The 18,018-nt window shown below is 36.8% G+C and overlaps 3 protein-coding genes across 3 annotated transcripts in view; 2 read left to right on the top strand and 1 right to left on the bottom strand.

The window, feature by feature from the left end:
* Positions 1-18,018, top strand: part of LOC113430880 (H-2 class II histocompatibility antigen, E-S beta chain-like) — a 343,220-nt gene that overhangs the window by 168,705 nt on the left and 156,497 nt on the right. The gene's annotated exons all lie outside the window — the stretch shown is intronic.
* LOC113428989 (uncharacterized) overlaps positions 1-18,018 on the top strand; it is a 288,768-nt gene that overhangs the window by 232,695 nt on the left and 38,055 nt on the right. The window lies entirely within an intron of this gene.
* The window catches only part of LOC148131785 (zinc finger protein 202-like), a 26,290-nt gene continuing 8,371 nt past the window's right edge, over positions 100-18,018 (bottom strand). The window contains exon 5 of the mRNA XM_087958842.1: positions 100-215. Coding sequence (XP_087814968.1) covers positions 100-215 — 116 coding nt within the window. The remainder of the gene's footprint in view (positions 216-18,018) is intronic.

The raw sequence follows: 18,018 nt of genomic DNA, 5'->3' as shown, positions 1-18,018 counted from the left end.
TCTCACAAGATTGAAATGATAGTGACTTTCTTGACTGAGAGAGAGATCGACAGAACTTTAACTGGAAAGGAGGAAAATGATACACTGCAAGGAGCACAGTCACTGAATGTCCCCAAATTTGTGCCACATAGCATGAGACCTGAAACATTGATCCTTTTCTGATGCAAGATCCATTTTGAGTTGCTTCAGACTGATGTTTACATCAAAGGCACTCACTGGAGAAATATCAGGAGAGATCTCACAGACCAGGATTTTAATAATTACTGTAAGAAGTAATATCTCCTCTGGGGACCCTGAACTACTTCTGGGCCTCCATGTGCAGCATGTGCAGGGGAGAAGCTGGAGAAGAGCATGTTAGTGAAAAATCACAGATATACCCCTAGAGGGCACTGGTCTGAAGTGGTTGTGGTCCTTCCTTTCTGGACAGGTCTAGAAAGTGATGCTGAAAGAAGAGAGTTCGATACCCAGGAAATTGGGTGTTGTCCTTCAATGTACACTCTTGTCTCCAAACATTCCTGGGGAAAGTCATCCAGAACTATAGAGTTTGGTCCCACCTTAGGTGTCAACTCGTAAAACATTCCTATGCCTGTTTTAGTATTACAATAAAAAAAAGGAAAAAAAAAAAAAAAAAAAAAAAAAAATTATTAAAAAAAAAAAAAAAAACCCCCCATCATATATAAATAATAAAAAAAAAAAAGAGCTTTTGCCCACGAATATATTTAATTGGAGGAGGTGAATGATGACATCCAGCCCGTGAATGTGCTCAGTTGGAGAATCTGGTTTATGAGACACCCCAGGGGGAGGAGGGAAACAGGATCACAGGTGACTGTAACGTACCTATGCTAGAGTTGGCTTCATACAGGGCAGTGCCAGTATGTCGCCTCTAATAAATTCTTTGAAGTTTTTTGAAGGTTGGCTCGAGTATCATGATTTAATTAGGGCGATTGCTGGAATCCGGACATACCTTGCAGCAGACTCCCTTCAGCCCACCAGTTAGCCAAGCTGTTCCTGAAGAACATCTACCGCCTGCATGCAGTACCACGACAAATTATCTCAGACAGAGGGGTCCAGTTCATGGCTGAGTTCTCGAGGGAGTTCCTGTGGTCTATTGTGTCATCCCAGAGCCTTAGCTCAGCCTTTCATCTGAGCAGCAATGGGGAGGGGGCAGAGAGACTGAACGCCATGGTAGAGCAGTCCTTGAGGTGTTATGTGAATTATCAGCAGTCCAATTGGACGGACCTCCTGACTTTCATGGAGGTTGCATACAATAATGCTGTTCACAGTAGCACGGGACTAACCCCCTTCAGAGTAATGAGGGGCATGGACTTCATCCCAATGCCTGAGTATCCATGGATCCCCCCTCCACAGTCAGCCTGACCTATTGGCTGTCAACGCTGAAAACAACTTGGGAAAATTTAAAAAAAGCACTGGCAAAAGCAGCACAAAGCTATAAAAACAGGCATACAAACACTGGCTCCCGCAAAGGCCATTCCAGGTGGGGGAGAAAGTCTACCTAGCCACCAAGTACTTGAGGTTAAGGATCCCTAGTAAGAAGTTTGGGCCAACATTCATGGGACCTTTCCCAGAGTAAACGTTGTTAAGCCTGGATTCCCCAACGCGTGTTAAGGAAAACAAACTAAACAGAATGTGCAGCGAAGTCAGATAGGAAGACAGGTAAATGTGTGAGATAAGCCTTCTCGTTAACACACAGTAAAAATACAGATACGCTTGTGCTATCAAAATTATAATTTATTCCATTTAAGAATTATAGCATAGTCATTATAAACAGTCCATTAGTCATATATCAAATTCAGTCAAGTCTTGTCGAGGATACTCTAATTGCAAAGTCCGTGTCGAATAGCCAGTGTCAGTACACATATAATAAATCTGTCCAAAACTTATCTTCTCTCCGTTGAGAAATATCTTCAAAGTAATCCAACACTTCTTCTCCTCCCCGATCCAGCAAGAATGCAGTCTTCAATAAGCCAGCCAGTAAGAGCCAGAGAGTGCCTTGCTGCTTATATAGTACTTTTACAGCTGCACCCTTAATTACATTCCTTTAGCTTAAAGTCACATACACTTTATCTGACAAACCATGATTCATCATTTTATTATCTTTACCCAAAACAGTTAGGGTAAAACAATGTTATCCCTAACAGTCTCCCCTTTTGGGTAATAATAATAAATATTACAATAATATATTCATTTACACTTTCAAATCATAATTGTCACAACTCTCTTTAAATTTTACAACACCTTGTGCCTTTGTAAACTGGTCTGCAATATTTTCTTCCGTCATGCAGTACTCTAGTTTAATTAGACCATTTTTAACAGATTCTCTAACATTTAAGTATCTTAAATCAGTATGCTTTGATCTAGTCTTTACAGCAATATTAGTAGCTAATTGTATAGCTGCCTGGTTGTCCTCGTACACAATAATAGAATCTTTAACAGTTATACCCATGTCTAATAATAACTGTTTGTACAGAATTAAGTCAGTGCATAGTAATGACAGACATGAAAATTCTGCTTCCATCGTTGACAAGCTAATATGCTGTTGTCTGATTGACCTCCACCCTATTAATGTCTTACCAAATAATATAGCCATTCCAGATGTTGATTTTCTAGTATTTATGTCAGTTGCAAAACTTGCATCTGCATAGGCACTAAGAATCAAATCACCTTTTGGCTCTAGATACAATGCATGGTGCATTGTTCCTTTAAGATATCTTAAAATTCTCTTTAATGCTTGCCAATGACATTGATGTGGATCATTATTATATCATGCCAGCTGATTAATACTATAAGCTATATCTGGCCTAGACCAATTGCTTATATTTGATAAGCTACCAATCAAAGATTGATATATGGTCTTATCAAATTTGGGACTTTGAGCATCAATTTTGCAAATTTCCTGACTCATTGGAGTCTTTGCAGGCTTACAAAGTTCCATTTTATACAATTTAATTAATTGGCAAATTTTATCGTCTTGAGATATCTTAAATCCTTTTGTGGTTTTGTTAATTGTCAATCCTAGATACTTTTTAATTTCACCTAAATGCTTTAATTTTATCCTTTTGGCTAATAATGAAATAATCTCAGTAGCTTCATTATTGGTCTTAGTAATCAAAGCAATATCATCTGTAAATAATAACAATAATGACACCGTTCCATTATTTTCTCTTTTAAACATACATGGATCTGCTAAACCAGATTTAAACCCTATATTGTTTAATTCTTTCACAATATATTGGTTCCATTCATAGCCAGATTGTTTCAATCCATATAAACTCTTCTTGAGTTTCCAACAATCATTGCTATTTACTTTATTATCATTTATACCAACTGGTTTTTTCAAATATATTGTATGCTGCAATGGTGCATGCAGATAAGCAGTTTCTACATCTAAATGGTTAACTATATAATTCTTCTTAGCTGCCCATACTAAAGCGGCTCTTAAAGTTGTAGCCTTAAGATTTGGTGCAAATACCTCATCATAATCATATGTATTTTGGTTAAATCCTTGTGCTACTAACCTAGCCTTATAAATTACTTTCCCATTATTTCCATTCTTTACTTTGAATATCCATTTGCACCCAATGGATTTTTCTCCTGGAGGTAATTTTGTTTCTTCATAAACCTTCATTTCCTTTAATGAATTTAACTCTTTTTTCATTGCCTTTTGCCAATTCTCCTGATCCTTAGCAGGATACATCTTAAGTTCATCCATGCTAGTTGGAACTTTATTTACTTGGCAAACAATACTTGCCTGATATCTATCAGGTGGTTTGGTTATACGTGTTGTGCGTCTAGGTATAACTGGACTTACAGGTGGACTTTCCTTTATTTCCTGTTCTTGACTATCTATCTCTTCTTGATCAATTATTTCTTCTTGATCTGATTCTATTTGCTCTTCATGGACTTCTTCTTTAATTGGATTTTCTTATAACTAGTCTTTTCCTTCTGCCTCTTGTAGTGTTCTATAATAACATCATTATCTGAATCCTGCTCTAATCTATTCCATCCTATATGTTCTAGGAATTGTGCACTAGCACTGCAGTATACTCTAGATGTACCTGGTTCCCAGAATCTATAAGATCTATGGTTTGCTTGATATCCAACAAAAATTAATCTTTTTGCTCTATGTTGTCCTTTGTACCTGAGTTGTGTAGGGATATGCACCCATGCTGGTGCACCAAATGTGTGAATATAACTCAAATCAGGTTTCCTACCATGCTACAGAGTGAATGGTAATTCACCTGTGGTTGAATTAACAACATTGTTTAATATGTGATTCCCACACATTATAGCTTCTCCCCACAAATTGTCAGGTAATCCAGAATCAGATAACATTGTCCTAACCATTGATTGCAGTGTTTGGCCTCTTCTCTCTATAAATGCATTATGTTGAGGCCTATATGGTGCAGACTTTTTATGTTGAATACCTGCCATTCTAAGTCTACTCTGGAATTTATTATTTGTAAATTCCGCACCATTATCTGTTATAAGAGTTACTAATTTCTTTTTAGTTTTCCTCTCTGCAAATTTTAACCAATTAAATAAATTTGTATACATTTCACTTTTTCTCTTCATTAAAAAACAGAAACCATACCTAGAATAGTGGTCCATTATGCTAAATATGTATCTAGCACCACCTACACTTGGCTTTTTAGGACCTATTATATCGGCAAATACTACCTCTAAAGGCTCTTTGGTAGTAAATCCATCAATTCTATTTGCCGGTATAACTTTGCTTTTGTTTTGATTACAAGCAGAACATTGCAAATACTTATTACAAGGTTTCAAACTTATTCCTTTAGATAGTTGAACAGTTCTCTTAATCATTTTAAAATTTAAATGACCTAACCTTCGGTGTAACAAGTGAATACATTCATTATGAGGTTTTTTATTTTCATAAACTGTGTTAGCCACCTCTAAACCATTATCATTTAACACATATAAGTCACCTCTTAACGTTGCAGTAATTTTCTTACCTTCTTTTTCAATTAAACAAGTATCTCCCTTAAAGGTAACTATGTATCCTAATCTAACCAACATTCTAACAGAAAGCAAATTAAATTTAAGTTGAGGTACATATAACATTTTTACGTTCTCCTTTATACTAGAACAATGAGCTATACCTTCACCTTTTGCTTTAAGTTTCCATCCGTTTGCCAATGAGATATGCTGTGAACTCATGGACATTTTTACAAATTTTTTGTTATCATTTGTAATACAGTGGGACGCACCACTGTCAACCACCCATAAATTATTTTTTACAACTCCATTACTATACATTGCTAACTCATAATTCTTATTTCTTCTTTGTTGTTTTACAGCATTCTGGCTTGCATTCTGGCGCTTTGGTTTCTTACAAAATCTTGATAAATGTCCTCTCCTTCCACAATTAAAACACTTTTTAATTGCGAATGCAGTAGGAGATTCATTATTTTCCTTTTGAGGTTGCTCCCTCCTTAACTGATCTCTTTTTTTAAAAAAAACAAGTTTTATTAATTTTCAAAACACACAAGTCATCATTATCCATTACATGTTTAAACCTTTTTCCATTATAAATTTAACAAGTCAGATAAACTATAATTCTGTTTTAAACCATTTCCATATAAACATACAAAAACCTCTTATCCAATTTCCCTTTATTTCTCTTTACTCTTATTCAATTTTATTATTATTATTTCATCTACTTCTTTCTGACTTAGTTACCATTATTCTCATTCTATATTTCTACAAGGTTTTATTAATTCTCCCCCCAAAAAAACAACATATACACACAACACACAAAACATAAAAAAGATCTTTTTGGAAAGTAACTTGGACCCAGGTATCTCTCTTTTCATGGACTTCAATTATATTCAGGCTCATCTTACATATCATTACTTATTTTATTTACCATTCTAAGTCTTCTATATTAACTTCTCCACATATTTCACTCTTCTTGATTCTATCTTAATTAATCATCTTAATTTGAGTCATTATATTTATATCTTTTGTCCATTCTCTATTGTACCTTTGTCTCATTCCTTTTAAAAAGAAAGAAATTTCTCCTGAAATCACTAATCAGAGTATGATGCCTTTCTATCTCCCCACTAAATTAATCAAATTAATCTTTAAAATACCCAATCCGATTTTGCTTGGTACATTCTAACTGAATAATACATCTAAAACAATTAAATACATAGTTAAGCAATAGATTTAAATATTAAAAACAAAATACTATAATGAAAGTTTTATAATAACATCAATACCATAATCTTAATAAACTCTTTAATTAAAGTTTAATATTCTAAATCTCCCCTCATATTATATTTTCAAACCAATCATTATTAACATTCCAACATTTTAATCTCTTATCAACTCTCAAGCCATTTAAATTTTCTATTTCTGGTACAATACTACAATATCATCTTATGTACCTTGCAAAATCTCTTTGAAGAAATTATACTTATCCTTTATCCCTAAAAAAAATTTCTTTTTTCCCATTTAATTTCAAAACTTTGTAGCTTTTCTCCACCTTTTCCCTTTCTTTCTTCCCCCAACAAACCTTTCTAGCCCCCCTTCTTCTAGCCTCTGCCTTACTGGCTTCCCTTCTCTGTCGTATTCCTCTTCCCTTTTGTTTACCATCCTTATATTGATTTTGCACCTTGTTTTTCCCTTTCTTAAATGTTTTTTTAAATCTTAAGTCCTTTATTTCTCTTCTTTTTCCTCTTCCTTCCCTCTTGGTCGAGTTCTGAGATTTATTAAAGATGGCTTCCTCTCTTTGTTCTTCTTCTGCTGTCTTCATCTGTTGCAATGTTTGTTGATAGTTAATAAGCGCCATTTCTAAAAAAAGGAAGGCTTCTTTCAAACCAGCTTTACCATTTTGTTTTGCTTGCTCATAATCTTTTCTCAGTTCCTCGATAGAAGAAGCCATTATAAATCTTTTCTTTTCTTTTCTCTTACAACAGCCAGAATATTCCAAAGGAAAAATAAGACAATCCCAAAGTTCTCAGTCAGTCCAAACCAAGACAGAGTTCCCACTCTCTCCTCCTGGGGTAGTATCAATTAAAGAAAAAGAAAGTCCAAATCTGTTTCTTAAAATCTTATTGCAATATATTTTAGTCTTTCAATCCTTAAGGCATCTCCTCCAACAAGGTCTTAGCATACAAATTTTTTTTTTTAGTCCTCTCTTTTCCCACTCACCGCTTAGAGCCAGTTTTCACCTAAAAAAAATAGGTTTCTTAATGTTCACTTTTTATTCCGTGAAAAAAGAGGGTAAGCTATCCTTTCAGCACCATTAAACTGCCGCTTTTTTCCTCTTCTCGAAGGTATCATTCAGAAAGTCATACTTTTCAGGAATTTTGTTAAATATGTCTTAGAGTCCTAGGAACCAAGAAAGACTTTCTCCTCTCAAGCACTTTCTCCACTTCCTCCTGCGCATTCTTACCCGGCTGCCAGCTTCTTTGTGGCGGCCATTACGGACCGCCGCTGCACCGTCCTGGGAAAAGGGGTTCTGCCGGCCGGGAGGGGTCTGCAACACCCCAAACCCTTCTCCGGATCCCCCCTACCTTCAGCTGCCCCTGCAGGGCAGCCTAGCTCCGTACCCGTCTGGGTCGGAGCCCCAAAAACAGCTAGCGCGGCAGGGATCGCGCAGCTTCGCAAATCCCTGCCGCTCGCGAAGCCGACAAACCGGAAACCCCTTAACTGATCTCTTTCAAGCCTTCTTCTGGCCTCTTCAATCAATCTGCCAGTGATATCAGTTAAAGTTAGGCTTTCTTTAGGCAATATTTCAAGGGAAGTTACGTAGTCATCAAAACTTTCGTCTAATGAAGATAGAATTATGTAGACTTGGTGTAGTTCAGAGAAAATTAACTCCTTCTCATGAAGTTCTTGAAAAATGCTTTTCATAGTATTCAAATGACTCAGCATATCACCATTCTTTTGAAGATACGTCCGGAAAAGCTTCCGTGTTAGATTTATGTGAGCACCAACGTTATCTCGGACATAAATCCTCCTCAGTTTTTGCCAACACCCAACAGCAGTTTGCTCTCCGCGTATATGAATAAGCTGCTGATCAGTTAAAGTTAATCCTATGATGCAAAATGCTTGTTCATTTTTCTGTTTAAATTCTTCTATCTTTTTACTATCTTCCTCATCTTCAGGATCCCATTCTTCTATGTTAGGTGGGTTTTCAATTCACTTCTCTTCGTAGAAGTAGACTACATTTCATAGACCATGAAACATAGTTTGTTCCATCCAGCTTGGATATAAGGGACAAACTTTGTAGACTGACTTGTGCCATGTTTCACTATATGGATATAAAACTATAATTGATAAAACACAGCTGTCTGTTTACTGTAACGTGTAACAACACAAAAATCTCACTTTTTACATAAACCTGTTTTTATCCTAGTTAAACTTTCTTTGCAGTCTCTCTGGGCCCATAACCAGTGTTAAGCCTGGATTCCCCAACGGGTGTTAAGGAAAACAAACTAAACAGAATGTGCAGCGAAGTCAGATAGGAAGACAGGTAAATGTGTGAGATAAGCCTTCTCGTTAACACGCAGTAAAAATACAGATACGCTTGTGCTATCAAAATTATAATTTATTCCATTTAAGAATTATAGCATAGTCATTATAAACAGTCCATTAGTCATATATCAAATTCAGTCAAGTCTTGTCGAGGATACTCTAATTGCAAAGTCTGTGTCGAATAGCCAGTGTCAGTACACATATAATAAATCTGTCCAAAACTTATCTTCTCTCCGTTGAGAAATATCTTCAAAGTAATCCAACACTTCTTCTCCTCCCCGATCCAGCAAGAATGCAGTCTTCAATAAGCCAGCCAGTAAGAGCCAGAGAGTGCCTTGCTGCTTATATAGTACTTTTACAGCTGCACCCTTAATTACATTCCTTTAGCTTAAAGTCACATACACTTTATCTGACAAACCATGATTCATCATTTTATTATCTTTATCCAAAACAGTTAGGGTAAAACAATGTTATCCCTAACAAACGTCATCAACCCAGCCATGGTGTTGCAGCAAATCTTGATTCCAATTAGGACACAAGACCACGAAAGGTGGGAGAATACAGGTTTTTATTTGCGCAAAGTGTTCAGACCATTAACATGACAAATTCTGAACCCCCAGTTCTTCCTGATACAGTACTTTTATACCCGATATGACATCAGCAAAGCCTTGGGCGTTATTCTTAACACTTATTCGCCAAATAAGGACAACTATACATATTTCTATCATATATTTCTGTATATGGATTAGGGAAAAGGAAATAACAAGCACATTTCATATTTTCCAGTTATCTTACACCATTCGGTTATTTCCCTGTTCCACCCTTGTTTATGCCACTGTGGTTAACTTTAGTTCCTTAATACAGTCTGAATACAGCAAGTTACAGATATGTCTTAATATGACTCGCTACCAGTAATAGAATGATGTTCTATATGGTATTCTGATAATATTTTAATTATATGAAGTATTAGCTTTCGTCCCTGTTCTGTCCCCGCTTCATTCCCCCCTTTGAAACTTTACCTTAATCGATAGATTACTGTGCAGTTTCACACAGAGGGATAAGCTCCTCATAGGTATTTACCTGATCATTTACCCAAAGAGCCATAGCTTTTTCAGTAGATTTTTTTTCCACCAACACAGAGAGACTATTGGAAATAGTCTTCATGAAAATAGGAAGAATACAGGGTAAGATTACACACCCAGCGGCAATTAGTCCCACGAGAGCAACAATCGCCTGAAGGCCAGGCAATTTGGGGAACCAGGTTCCGAATATCTGACCAAGATCCAATCCAGAATACAGGGTTTTATTTGGCCTATTTGCAGCGAGAGGCTGCTTGAGGTATTATGTTTGTGTGCATATGTGTGATCACTTTGCTCTGAGACTTGCCAGAAATATGGGAGCGTTTGGGGAAATTTGGAACAATAATGGGGCAGTCTGAACTGCCAGCTGCCTCTGTGATCTCTGTACCATGCTCCAGGTCATCACATATGTAAATGTACATGGGTGGGATTCAACTGGTGTTATTACCGGTTCGAAAAGAGTGCATTTGCACTAAATAATTAAGTCTTATGAGCCTAAGAAACTACTTCACGATCAGATACCAACTTTTATCATTAAATGTTCCTTAGTATTTAGATCTGGTCTCAGAATAATAATGCAGCACTTGGGGAAGAAGATGCAGGCCAGCAGGCCAGCACCAGAAGCCAAGATGGAGAAGACCTGCACAGCCACCATGTATTTCCCTTTGGTGCTCAAGTAGGTGGGCAGGAAGGAGATCCAGACATTGCAGAAGACCAACATGCTGAAGGTGGTCAATTTGGCTTCATTGAACGCACCAGGAAGGTTCCTGGCCAGGAAAGCCACCGTGAAGCAAATAGCAGCAAACTAATGTCTTCTATTTCTAAAGGTTCCCCTCGCACATACGTGCTAGTCGTTTGTGGCTCTAGGGGGTGGTGCTCATCTCCATTAGAAAGCCAAAGAGCCAGGTCTGTCCGAAGACATCTCCATGGTCATGTGGCTGGCATGACTAAATGCCAAAAGTGCATGGAACACTGTTATGTTCCCACCAATGTGATCCCTATTTATCTACTTGCATTTTTACATGTTTCCAAACTGCTAGGTTGGCAGAAGCTGGTCCAAGTAACGGGAGTTCACTCTGTTACGCTGTGCTAGGGATTCAAACCGCCAAACTGCTGACCTTTCTGATTGACAACCTCTGTCATTGAGCCACCATGTCCCCTTCTATCTCTAGACCACTGCAAATGCAAATTAGTTCATTTTAGACATTTGTTTAAATAGAATAGAATAAAATAGAATTCTTCATTGGCCAAGTGTGATTGGACACACCAGGAATTTGTATTTGGTGCATGTGCTCTCAGTGTACATAAAGAAAAACTAAAATACATTCATCAAGAATCATAAGATACAACACTTAGTGATAGTCATAGGTTACTAATAAGCAATCAAATAATACTAGGAGACAAATAAAACAATATAAATTGTAAAGATACAAGCAATACAGTTATAGTCATAAGAGGGAAGAGACATGTAATAGGAAGGATGAGAAGAAGAATAGTACTAGTCTAACTAAATAATTTGACGGTGTTGTTGGAATTAATTTGTAAGGCATCCAGAAAGAAGCTTTGAAATTCAGCTGCCATAACTGTTTTGCAGAGTGATGGCATTCAAGAAAAAACCTCTCCATATTTGGGGAAAATGTTTCATATTTAACATTGTGTCCAGCTGCTCAAGTTTTGCTCGAGTAAATGTTTAGGCCTCTTCTCATTGTGGATCCTAATCCCTAGCTAAAACAATGGCCATCGTGAAAAGCAGCTCACGAATTCCATAGAAAAGATATGATTGAATCGATTACCCACCCACCACTACCCTGCTTACTTTACCAGATAGAGAAACACAAAAACAAACCTGTGGGACTTTGTAGGTGCCTACTAATGTTGACATCTGAATGGAGATGTCATCAGGAGATCCATCAAGAACAGCCAAGGGTGTTCATATAGTTGTCCTGGATGTTGTAGCCAAGTGTGAGATTGTACAGTAGCTGAGAATTCTTGTTGACTTGTTGAATGGCAAAAATAAACCCTAGGATTCTTCCTGAATCAGTAAATGGACTACTGTAAAAAAGGTTCATGATAACATCATCTCTAACAGCAACAACAAAATATATTTTCATTTGTTCCTCTTTCTCTCCACAAGCCCATTCAGTCTTAAGCCAAAAGTGTCCAACACAAGAATCAAATTGTAGTCACCATCACCGTTTAATTTTTATGAGTGTTGAGAAGGTGGGATGGAGATTTAATATTCACAAATATATCATTATTTGTAATAATGCTCATTTTTTTAATTTGTGTAGTAACCAAGATGGGGACTCAGATTATTGGAGGCAATATGCTGATCCTGTAAATCACTTAGAGAGAGCTATAAAGCACTGTGAAGTGGTATATAAGTCTAAATGCTATTGCTATTGCTGTTATCTGCAATTCACTATGGATTTCATACTCAGCATGCGTGCTAATCATACTCACCATGTGTGTACTCACCAAGACCATGTGCTAAGAATTAGCCAATGTTTCCTTAAGGAGCAGCTTTCTGATTCCTCACACACACATCCTGTCTTTTCAAATGCGGAGGAGATTCTAACTAATTTCCTGGTGCTATGGATTACAACAAGCAAAGGAAAGAAGCTGCAGCGCAATAAAGGAGATGAGGTAAACGAGCAGGAATTTTAAACAGACTAAGGAACAGGGGGAAAATCCTCTCCCTTCAATCTTTCTGACTAATTTACGCTCACTTGCTAACAAGATGGATGAAATATATCTTTTAAATAGATGGAATTCTGATTTCTACAATTCAGCAGTTCTTTGTTTTACTGAAACCTGGCTTAATGCACAAATTCATGGGGACAACACCATATACACCCCAAGATTTCAGATATTTAGATCAGACAGAATTGAGGAGACATCAGGTAAAACAAAGGGTAGAGGATTATGCATGGAGTACCACGATGACACTCATGACCACTGCATGATTCATCTTGTACCTGCCTACAGACAAAGACTTAAAACCATGAAACCAACAATTAAATCAGTGAGGACTTGGTCTGATGAGGCAAAGCTGAAGCTCCAGGCTTGCCTTGATTGCACTGATTGGAATGTTTTTGAAGATACATCTGCAGACCTAGATGAGCTCACACATACTGTAACTTCATATATCAGCTCCTGCGAAGTCTTATGTGTACCAACAAGGAACCTGCAAATATATAGAACAAATAAACCTTGGTTCACAGCTAAACTTAAGCAGCTACATCATTCTAAAGAGGAAGCCTACAGAAAAGGTGACAGAATGCTATACAATCAGGCCAGAAACATATTAACAAGAGAGATCAGAGCAGCAAAAAGAAGCTACTCTGAAAAGTTAAGGAATCAATTCTCAACAAATGAACCAACAAACATGTGGAAAACTCTTAAAAACATCACTGGCTACAGCAAACCTCCTTCCCAGGCAGAAGGAAATCAACAACTAGCAGATGACCTGAATGTGTTTTACTGCAGGTTTGAAAGGAAAGTACAGCCACCTATCTCCACAACCACCATCTCAAACACACCAATAACAGCCAAGCCTCCTACAACTGGCCCCAATCCATTGGGTTCACAACCTCTGGTGATCACAGAAAAAGAAGTGTAAGATCTATTTCACAGACAAAAGCCAAGAAAAGCACCAGGGCCAGACAAGATAACTCCTTCTTGCTTAAAAGTCTGTGCTGACCAACTGGCCCCCATCTTCACCTGAATCTTCAATAGATCACTAGAGAGGTGCTATGTTCCTTCTTGCTTCAAACGCTCCACTATCATCCCAGTGCCAAAGAAGCCCTCCATCAAGGAACTGAATGACTACAGACCAGTTGCTCTAACATCTGTAGTTATGAAAATCTTTGAAAGGCTTGTGCTATCCCACCTGAAAACCATCACGGATCCGCTGCTAGATGCCATGCAGTTTGCATACCGAGCAAATAGATCGACAGATGATGTTGTTAACATGGCTCTGCATTACATCCTACAACACCTTGAATCTCCAAATACCTGCGCAAGGGTCCTCTTTGTAGACTTCAGTTCAGCATTCAATACCATCATTCCAGACACTCTTCTAAGTAAATTAAACCAGCTAGCAGTACGTGAACACACTTGTAAGTGGATCATAAGCTTCCTAACAGACAGGAAGCAACAGGTGATGCTAGTCAGAATCACATCCGATACCTGTACAATCAGCACAGCCCCCCCCCCCCCCGCCCAAGGCTGTGTGCTTTCTTCACTTCTCTTCTCCCTATATACCAATGACTGCATCTCAAATGATCCATCTATTAAAATACTGAAGTTTGCTGATGACACAACAGTGATTGGTTTCATTCGAGACAACGATGATGTAACTGGAACAATCTGGAACTGAACACACTCAAAACCATAGAAATGGTGGTAGACTTTAGAAAAAACCCTCCCATACTACCACCTCTTACAATACTAGACAACACAGTATCGGGGAGTGCATAAGCACACCAACGTGCCTACCGTCCCTGTCCTATTATTTCTTTTTATTTTTCTTATATGTATCCATTTCATGTATTCATAACTATGTTATAATGATACCTGTTATCAATAATTGCTTGACAAAATAAATAAATAAATAAATAAACTTCAAATTTCTAGGAACTACTAGATCACATGACCTAAAACGGACAGCTAGCATCAAAAAGTCACCAAAAAAGCACAACAAAGATTTGATTTATTTTGACTGTTTCCTAGTATGATTTGATTGCGCCAACTCAGAAAGCTCAAACTGTCAAAGGAGCTGCTGATACAGTTCTACAGAGGAATTATTGAGTCTATCATCTGCACCTCTATAACTGTCTGGTTTGGTTCTGCAATCCAACAGGACAGACACAGACTTCAAAGGATAACTAGGACTGCAGAAAAAACAATTACTACCAACCTGCCTTCAATCGAGGACCTGTATACTGCACAAGTCAAAAAGAGGGCTGTGAAAATATTTGCAGAACCCTCTTTCAGCTTATTAATGTACTCCTCTTCACTTATTAAATGAGTGCTTAGTGTCCATCTTTTCTTTGTTTTTCTCCTGCCTCTCCAAATTATTTGAATTGGGTTGTGGTCGGCCCATTCATTTGGTAAAATTTTGATTTCTTTTATTTCATTTGCCAATTCCCTGTTCATCCAGGCCATGTCTATTCTTGTCGATATTTTATGCGGATTAGAATAATATGTAAATTGTTTATCTTCTGGGTTTACTTTTCTCCATAAATCAACTAAATTTAATTCTTTCATCATATTCTTACAGGGCTTAGAGAGTTCTCTTTTCCCTTTTTTGTTCTTACTCGCATTACTATGGTCTTTTTGATGGTCAGCAATAGAGTTAAAGTCGCCTATCATGCAAATGTTCCTTTTTTCAAAACCTATTATTTTTTGGTGGAGATCTTTAAAAAATTTTCCTTGTTCTTCATTTGGAGCATAAATTGCTACCAATAAAAATGTAATAAAATTAATCGAGATTTGTACAACCAGGGTTCTTCCTTCCGGGTCTGACCAAATTAGATCTGCTTTTAAATCGTCTTTCACATATATTGCAATTCCTTTCTTTTTATGTTTATCTGCTGGTGCTGTGAATAGCTTCCCAAGTTTCGGGCAAATTAAATATCTTTCGTCATTTTTCCTGATATGTATTTCTTGTAGGCATATTATATCGGCGTTTTGTCTAGTTAGTTTGGTTAATATCCTTTTCCTTTTAGATGTTAGATTTAAACCATTTATATTAATAGAAAGGAGTTTCTTTCCTTCCTCCATTTACTTAGGTCTGTTTAGCTTTTTGTCTTTTGATAATTCGGTTCTCTTCTTGCGGTTGTTGTGGGATTGGTTCTTCTCTCTTTGGTCGTGGGTTGTCGTTCCCTTGGTTTTGGAGGGGTCCTTCTTTTTTATTTCTATAGCGATTACGGTCTTCCTGCAGATTCCTTTTGGTTTCCTCCTTGGTGTATTGATCGTCCGTGCCTGTTAACTGTTCATGGTAGTCTTGTGCCTTTTCTATAGAGTCTATTTTAATTTTTCTTTCTTTCCATGTTATTAGCATCCCTTCCGGGATTAGCCATTTAAATGGAATTCCTTTTTTATTTAAATAATTAGCTAAAAATTTGTAATCTTGTCTTATGACCCTCACTTTTCTCGGGATTTGCTTAAGGATCATGATCTCTTTGCCCTTATTGTTTCATCTCTAAACAGTCTGAGTATTAGATCTCTCACACATCTTCTTGTAAAACAGATATGAATCTCTCTCGGACAGTTGTGGCGTCTTGTGTAACTGGTGCTGACCCTATACACCTCGTCGAATTCCTTAAGTAGATCATCTTTTTCTTTCTCTAACAGTTCGGCCAATAATCCTGCCATTAGCTGCTCTAATTCTTCGTTCTTAGATTCCTCCACGTTCTGAAATCTCAAATATGCCGCTGGTTTATCCATTTCTAGATGGACCAGGGAGTCTTCCGTTTCTCTGGTTACGTTTTTGAATTCTTCGTCTACCCTTTCTAATTTCTTCTCCATTCGTTCTGTCCTTGTCTCTATTTCTTTTATCTTTACTTCATTTTTTTTCCATAGCCTGCTGCAATGTCCCTATCTTATCCTCCACCTTAAGTATATCTGCTTTCATTTCCTAAAAGAAAATAATAATGAAGCAACCTCGAAACAAAATATCTGGGATACAATGAAGGCAATCATAAGAGGAATAACAATATCTTATAATGCCATGAGAAATAAAAGAAAACATGCCCAACAACACAAATTACAACAACAAATTAAACAATTGGAAATTCAATTACAAAAAACTCCCAAAAACCAAAGAATACAAAATCAGTTAATAACAACTAAACATAAATTGAACCTACTCGAACAAGAAAAAATCGAAATAAACTTGAAAATGACCAAACAAACTTATTTTGAGTATGCAAATAAACCAGGAAGATGGTTATCCCACAAACTTAAAAAAGGGAAAGAAAAGAGATTGATACATCAACTAATGGATGAGAAGGGTGATTTGCAACATGAAATAGAGAAGAAAAAAGATATCGCTTACAATAACTTTCAAAGATTATATAAAAAGGAAGAAGTTAACGAAGATAAAATAAGGAACTATCTAGAGGAAACGAATGACAAAGTAATTGGAGAGGAATGGATAGAATTACTAAATAAAGATATTACATGGTCCGAATTGAAGTCAGCAATAGAGAATCAAAGTAATAACAAATCTCCAGGACCAGATGGGATTCCGGCAGAATTATACAAAGTAATAATGGAATTAGTTGGACCACTGATGTTGGAAGTGTTCAATGAGGTACTTCTAGCAGCTAAGATGCCAGACTCGTGGAGGGGAGCATTGATTTCGCTAATTCCGAAGGAGGATGTAGACCACAGATATATTAATAATTACAGACCAATCTCACTTTTAAACGCTGATTACAAATTATTCACTTCCATTATAGCTAATAGATTAAAACAAGTTTTAAACCCACACATTCACGAAGACCAAAATGGATTCCTCCCATCTCGACAAATAAAGAACAATTTAAGAACAGTTATTGATGTCTTAGAATTCTATGAAGCCCATCCGGAGAAACAATTCGCACTTATGTTCTTAGACGCAGAAAAAGCATTTGATAATTTAAATTGGCATTTTCTAATTCAAAAAATCTATAATATGAGTCTTGGCACTAAATTTGAAAATATTATTACAACAATCTACGACACACAACAGGCTAATATATTAATAAATGGGGAACAAACAGGTCCAATAAATATAGAAAAAGGTGTTAGACAGGGCTGCCCTCTCTCACCCCTTCTCTTCATATTTGCCCTAGAATCACTTTTAACATGCATTAGGCAAAATTCTGAAATTAAAGGACTGAGGATTAAATCAGAAGAATATAAATTACAAACGTTTGCAGACGACATGGTCTTCTTTTTGGAGGAACCTATAGAGAAAGGATACAACCTAATAAAAGAATTAGAACGATTTGGCGCAGTTGCAGCACTAAAAATTAATAGAAAAAAGACAAATTTAATGACCAAAAACTTAACAGAAAATCAGAAGAAAGAATGAGAGGTAACGATGGGGATACAGGTAACCAAAAGAGTTAAATACTTAGGAATATGGTTAACACCACAAGGTAAATCACTTAAAGAGAATAATTATGATAAATTACTCCAACAAGTAAAGAAGGATTTAGAGGCCTGGAGCAAGTTGCAGCTTTCTCTATTGGGCAGGATTGCTTCGATTAAAATGAACATACTACCAAAATTTCTATACCTATTTCAGACAATTCCAATCAAATTACATAAAAAATTCTTTGAAGAACTAAATAAGATAACACTCAAATTTATTTGGCAGGGAAAGAAAGCCAGGATTAATGTAAAGGCATTACAAGAT

This window comes from Notechis scutatus, chromosome 2 (assembly GCF_049901735.1).
Source record: "Notechis scutatus isolate UNSWTSFEM ecotype Mainland chromosome 2, rNotScu1.2, whole genome shotgun sequence".
NCBI lineage: Eukaryota > Metazoa > Chordata > Lepidosauria > Squamata > Elapidae > Notechis > Notechis scutatus.
This window is presented reverse-complemented; position numbering and strand designations above follow the sequence as displayed.